Source organism: Lissotriton helveticus, chromosome 9 (assembly GCF_964261635.1).
Source record: "Lissotriton helveticus chromosome 9, aLisHel1.1, whole genome shotgun sequence".
Classification (NCBI taxonomy): Eukaryota; Metazoa; Chordata; class Amphibia; order Caudata; family Salamandridae; genus Lissotriton; species Lissotriton helveticus.
Genome location: NC_136070.1, coordinates 1067045181 through 1067052319, shown reverse-complemented (window position 1 = coordinate 1067052319; position 7139 = coordinate 1067045181). Strand labels below are relative to the sequence as shown.

At 41.2% G+C, this 7139-nt stretch overlaps 1 protein-coding gene across 1 annotated transcript in view; it reads left to right on the top strand.

Moving 5' to 3' along the window:
• Nucleotides 1-948: 948 nt before the first annotated feature.
• Nucleotides 949-7139, top strand: part of RAB43 (RAB43, member RAS oncogene family) — a 62652-nt gene continuing 56461 nt past the window's right edge. The window contains exon 1 of the mRNA XM_078661433.1: nucleotides 949-1853. Coding sequence (XP_078517559.1) covers nucleotides 1635-1853 — 219 coding nt within the window. The 5' untranslated portion in view covers nucleotides 949-1634. The remainder of the gene's footprint in view (nucleotides 1854-7139) is intronic.

Here is a 7139-nt window from a genome sequence, read left to right as displayed (position 1 = left end):
TGTGCCTGAGTGTCTAGCATATATTGCAGTATTATACCTCTAATTGTACTTTGTTTTCTCTTGTAACATGCACACTTGTCACTTTTTCCTCCTGTGCACTTTTTGCTACTTCATGTATTTTGTTTGCTCACAATTGTCACTTTTACCTCATGTAATTTAAGGTCTGCTTTTGTAATCTGTTCACGTGTAATGTTCTCCTCATGTATCAGTTCTGTTACTTTTGTGAAGCGCTCTGACGCCTTCGGGTAAGGTCCGCGCTATATAAAAACGCATAAATAAATAAATATGCATAGTGAGACCAAAAAATTAAACAGTGACACCTTGAAGCTATGGAACAAAAACAATTGATCTTAATATGTTACAAAAGTTGAAGCTGTATTTTGATTTTCTATATAAACTTAGAAAGAGTTCATTTTTTTATTTAAATTTATCGAGAAAGATGTAATTTGAAGTTTACTTTCTTTTGAAATCCATAAACAAGGTTTCTTCCAATATAGGTGACTTTGCTGGTTAGTGTAAAATAGTGTTCTTTTATAAGATTGAGGTTCCTCCTATTCACCATTGAACGATGACGCAAATAAATGCTTTCCGTTTTTGATTGACACATTTTGTCATTCATTTACCACGCAACTAAAAAGTAGAGTAGTACATAAAGCTTTAATGTCTGAGCAAACGATTTTAATAAAAACAAATATAACGTATGGTTTCCAGTTTTACCTTGGCACGATATATCTATATTTATTTGTACGAAGAAACTAACTAAATTCAAATATCGTCAAAGAACAATTTCACTCAATAACGGGTTAATAGGAACAGCTTTACATTTGCTTATGTATTATATTAGGAGAGAAGGATTTATTCCAAGATGGCCGACATGCTGACGTTTGCAGGCAGCTGTTTCCATTGAGTGATCTAGTCCCTTTTCTTTGTCTCCGGCAGCACAGTTTCAGTGAATTGTTAAGAGTTCCGCGTTGTCAGTTCCGCAGGTGCAGGCAGACTCCACGTCAGTGACAGCGGCAACTCTAGCGACTTTGCCCTCAGTTCCAAGACGACACAGTCACAGCATAAAAAGGGTATCTGCGAAGAGTGCTTCTTCCGTCACAGAGTTCGCTCCAGAAAGATCCTTTCCTATTGAAACCGCTCAATCCCTCCTCCATATAAGTAACCTTATATCCCCATGCTCCATGAGTGTACTCTGACAACTCCACATGTAACTTAGAAGTATTTTAGAAAGGAACCGGAATAGAAGCTTAACCGACAGAAGCCCTCGACGTTCACTCAAGCAGCTTCTGGAAGACATGGTGAGCTATCCTATACTCAAAGAAGTATTTTCAGACTTCAGAAAGGCATCACTAGTTCCATCTGTACTTCACCGAGGCTACTGTCGAGAGCCAGAACCGATTCGATATTGAGCTACAGAAGGAAACATTATACGACCCCAAATGAATACTGCACTAGGCAGCCTTCCTCCGTAGAAAGTTGTGACTAGACATTGCAAAGCAGGTTATTCTAGAAACTATTGCGTGGATCCCAGTTAATTATCCTTCTATCATCTTCTGCTGCCTGAGGTAGTCCTTTTAGTTTGCCGATTATCTGTGTTATATACAGTGCAAGCATTAAGACAATATTTGGGCATGGCCGCCTCGCAGCCCTCCTCACCATCCCCTGCTGCCCTGGATCCTGACGATGGCTATGACTTCCTTTTCAAGATTGTACTGATTGGTGATGCTGGTGTGGGCAAGACCTGTATTGTCCAACGTTTCAAGACCGGCATCTTCGTGGAGCGTCAAGGCAGCACCATTGGTGTGGATTTCACAATGAAGACCCTAGAGATCCAGGGCAAGCGAGTCAAGGTAAGTTATTGGAGGTAGGTGGGATAAGGGGTGCTCCAGTATCTTCCTAAATCATCTCTACAGGGCCCTGCTTTACTTGAAATGGCATTTACAACGTAGGAAATGTGGGGATCCTGCCTGATCCCAAATCTGACAGCTGTTATTGAGCTAGAACTGGGATCTATGCCTCGCCCTGTTAAATGTGGTAATTTCGTCCCAGTGTAATTTGCCGAAATCAGAGCACATATTCTGCCTTCGTCCAAATGTTATCTGCTTCCCATTTGGAGTACCCACCTGCGAGAGTTGGGGGGGGGGTCTTATTTCCACTTCCTCCTGGTCCTAACACAAAGGCATCAGTTACAGGGCCACCAGCCCTCTTTTTATTGGAACCTCATTTTGTCTAATAGCTTTCTAGAGCCAAATACCTAGATGCCAGCGCAATGGAGGCAAACAAAGGGACTCGGCATGTTATCACTTCATAAGTGTTTAAGAAAACCTTTATTTCAGGGATAATTGTTATTTTATTCTGATCAATATCTGTATGTAAGAGAGATGAATGAATTGTAAGAAAGTCAGATGTCTGTCTGTTTGAGTAGTTGACTAACAACAATATGAATAGCATTTAATATTGTTTTTATTCAATTTGTTTTAGAACACTTTATTCTTATGTATGATGTGAGAACTCTTTACATAAGACACGTTATACAGAGTCTTCATACAATTATGTAAATCAGTGTACAGGAAGTGGTACATAAAACAATGAGGGTTACAAGGTGTAGGAGTCTCATATCATCGGCACTTGGCACAGTATGTTAAGAGTGCTTAGTCAGGAGCAACACAGATTCGGAATTTGAAACGTAATACAGTGGTTGGGTATGGTCGGTGATCCTAAATCCACTACACAAAGTACAAATCTATGATCTGCATGTTCAACATTGTGGTTTGCAAAAGGCACATTAACTGACCATGCTACTTTGTGATGAGTCAAAACTATAACTGAACAAAACACATGTGTCCAGTAGGTGGAATTACTACCAGATTTATTTTACCACAATTACTAGGCACCGAAAACTGTTTGGCACACAAAGATCTCTGCAACAGGAGCCTTAACCCCCTCTTAAGCTTTTTTTAAATGCACCCTGTTAAAGTAAGATAGAACAGATTAACTGTCACATTTGCCCCTGTTGCCAGTCTTTAGAAATTGAAGGTAGAAGTTCAGACTGCGTTTTTCATGACTCTGTCCCAAGTAAGCCCACCACCTTTGTGTTGCCAAACCTTAACTACCAATTTATGGGATCCTGTAGTAATTTTGTTTCCGTTTTCAGCGTTGGGCATTTACATATAGCCCAGTGTGGTCAGTACGGGAGTATTTAGCCACAGAAGGTTTAGTATGGGCAAAAACTGGACACATCATACATACCCTCGTGTAAAACTAGGACCAAACCAAAGCCCTTTCTGACTCACTTTGACTTTGCAAATACTGACTTTTCGGACTAATTTTGCAAGTCCTAACTGTAGGAAATTGTTTAACAAATCTTTTTTTATAACATTGTTGCCAAAATGTAGTACGCACATTGAACCTTCAGTGCACTCTTCTAGTCTGTCTGACGCAGCTCCCTTGTAATAAAAGAACACTAGGCACATTTGGCTTCAAGAACAAGAGAACTTGAGTTCTTTTGTTATTTTTGGCACATCCTTCCCTCTGCCTTTCAAAAACACATGATCTCCACTTCTTGTTCCTGCTTAAAGAATATCTCGGTTTGTGACCCTTATTTTCCTTCGAAATAGTCATTACCACCATGTGCACCTACCTGAAAGCCTGCGCAGACCGAACTTTAGAGATTCAACAGCAATAAATCTATTCGAATAAATAGAACAGAGATGCGCGCACACGCTGAACCTAATGGGTTTAATTCCTGAGCAGAGGAGGTTAGACCGCGATTTAGTGTATATTGCTGCTTACTTCACCCTTTCATTTCCTGTTAACTTTGTTTCCTCGCTATATGAGGACGTACTCAGACACGTTTACACAGACGTTTTCCGTGTGTACCCGGTTTCCATACTTAAACTTGATTTGTTTAAACAACGTTTTCTTTAGTTCCTGTAGTAAAGTTTCGACTTGAATTTTTATCCTGTTGCTATAGAACCCAACCGACATAGAGGGAACTACAAGGTTTATCTTGATGTGTATGGAAGTGCCTTTGTTCTTGTTCTTTAACATCAATTTTATTTGTGTTTGAAAAAAAAAGCCAAGAACATTAGAAGTGGACTGAGCAATGTGTACTTATTATGGATGTCATTTTACTTTCAGTAAAAACAGATCATCATTGCATAACGTGCAACTGGTCTCGCGATAATATTCGAGCGCTCTGCCTTCAGTGTGATAGTGAGTTTCCCCACACCTTGTTACTTTTAGCCTCCTCTCCGTCCATGCTATATTTAGATTGCTGGACAGTAGAGAAGAAAGAAAAGTGAATGCAAAACAAATCTAGAGTCTATAATAAAAGTCGTGTTAAGGCCCTACTTCAAATCTTTATGCCTAAAAGCACTACACGCCTTGTTTAATTATCTAAGATAAATGAGTCATCTAATTCGACTCGCTATTACATTTAATCATCTGACAAGATCCAGAAGCTGCCTCTCGGTCATATTTCCCTTCATTTATCTGCCGTGAGTTTAACCGGTTAAACATGTAAGTTGTACAAAAAGGGGTGGTGATGGACGGAGCATCTGAACCAATCAAACACTCACACCCAGTTAACAGATCTGGGTTTGATCCATCACCGTTCTTTAGCCCACTCTGCCACCCCAATTCAGACATGGCGATATGCAAATCAGTCTGACCCTGTGCCTCATGGGAACAGTCCAGCCCGAACTGCCAAGCCATGCCTTCCCTGGACCGGAAACAAGCTTCCTAGGACCGGTTTCTGGCATTCCAGCTGTCTTCAGCCAGGCTTGCTTGAATCCAGTGGCAAAGTGAGCAAGGGACTCACGTCTGAGCATACCCTGCCAACTTATGGCAAACAAAGCGGTACAAAAGGGGGTGGTGATGGACGGAGCATCTGAACCAATCAAACACTCACACACCTAGTCAACAGATCTGGGTTTGATCCATCACCGTTCTTTCGGATCTGTTGACTGGGTGTGAGTGTTTGATTGGTTCAGATGCTCCGTCCATCGCCACCCCTTTTTGTATCTCTAAACATTTAAGTTGCCCCTCTGCCCCAGTACTGCGCTTCCTGCTTCTTCCTAAAGGTGAAGGTGTTCCAGCATGACTTGTAATTGTATTTTTGTACCTTACAAAGCACTTTATTTGCCTAAAAATGGCGCATACAAAGAAGTTACAATTGTCCTTTTTTGGGGACGTGGACTAAATCTGAAAATTTCGTAACCAAAGATTAGAAAAGCATTTGTACGTCTCGTAATGCTTTTCAGGGTTGCAGGTGATGTCAGATACAAGGTCGTGCAGTGTTAAGCAAAATGACTACACTTATGATGTTGCAATTTAAATTGAAAACGCTGTAACCTATATTTCGTAAGAGAGATTCATGATTTTTCCTGAGCGAACTTCTAATCTATGATGCACAGAGAGTAGATAGATTTTATTTTTTAATCGTATTTATAGTTTGCTTCAAAAGTGGGTTGGGGAACCAGAATATGAGAAACGGAAAAATACCCAAATCACTGTTAACCGAGAAGGACTCCCACAAGGCACAGTTTATTTATTCTCTTTAATTGTCGCAGATACATGCAATACCCCTGGATTATGTGGCAAGAGAGGGCCAAATTATACAGCAAAGTTGACTAAATTATGGGACAAGAAAAGCCAAATTATGCGGCTATCATTGAAAGAAGTGATCCAAGCACTACAAGTGCTGCAATGATCAGCATGCATTGGCTTTCTCTTTGAAACTATCATCAATGGGATCCTGTCTGATCAATGTAATCCAGAAGGTGATGCAAAATTGGTTGAAGTTTAAGCATGATTTGGTTGTGGGATCTCAGATCTTTTGTGTACGGGCATTGGAGAACCTGGGTTCTTCTTGATTAAATGAAGTTCAGACTTTTCCTTGGACCTAGGGGTACACATTTGTGCCAATAGCTGCCATTAAGGGTAGCAGCTGCCACCTTTGAAATGCGTCTTGGTACCTTTGCCACTGCCCTTGCCACCCCTACTCTAGGGATCATGAAGGCAACGCATAATCAAAAGTAAATAGAGGGTTTACTGTAGTTTACACTCCATTCCATAGACACCAAGCAGCAAATGGGGGTATTTAAATGGCCAGGGGTGAAACAGAGGGTCAACATTGTAATGTAAGTGGGGGTTAAAGGGTGCATGATGCTATTTATGTCTGCTACACCTGAAACTGATACATTGAAGTCTATAGCAATGCTTCTCTAAGTTTTTCTATGTGGCGTAAGCCATGTGTTATATTGAGTCACAAAATTTGTGAACTTGTCGGACTCATGAAAATTACTGATTTTCTATTCAGTCCACAGGGTAGTGCTTTCTCACTTCAGAATTTACATTATAATCCCTAATGTACAGGCCTTCTGTGTAGTGTCAAAGGTGCGTAACCCCCTTTTTTTAGAAGTATGATGCATACTTTTTTGTTGTGGTTTTTCCCTATATGTTGATTTTACTTACTTTTCCTTTTTATTTATAAATTCATAAAGTTATAAATATTTAAAGTTTTCTACAAGAATAGTTCAGTACTGCTGTTGATATATAAAAGGTTAAAAAGAAAGAGTGTGAGGGGGAACAAACAGCTATTCGTTCATTAATATCTATCCGGTAGATAGGCCTTGAAATTCCACCAAAACACAGCTTTGCAGTAGCCGGAACTAAAATAGAGCATGTTCTATACTGTTGTGGGCGCTATAGACATCCCCTAATAATGGCAAGTCTACTTCTCTTCTCTGATCAGGCATTGCGCCCACATCCGCAAGTCTACCGAGGGCTTGAGGACTCTGGATTTAGCATGTTGGCCCGCTGGGATGCCTGAGGCCCAGGATGCTTGATACATAAATTAGCGGCGACAGATTGGAAGCGGCACCAGTCACCTAAGGTGAGGGGAGGAGGCGTGGGAAAGGAAGTGGTGTAGCACGCTGTCACTGTAGTGCTCCCTTGCTCCCCCGCCCGAACCCCTGCCATCACATACGTCCCTACATACGAGCTGGAAGTGCCTCTTTAAGCAGACTACAGACAGCGGGTTCTTCAGACCGCCGTTCGCTCACTTGCCCTCCGAGAGTCCGGTGTCTGGTCCTTTGAAGCCACCTGGGGCTCGGGGGTTCTGGGCGTGCTTG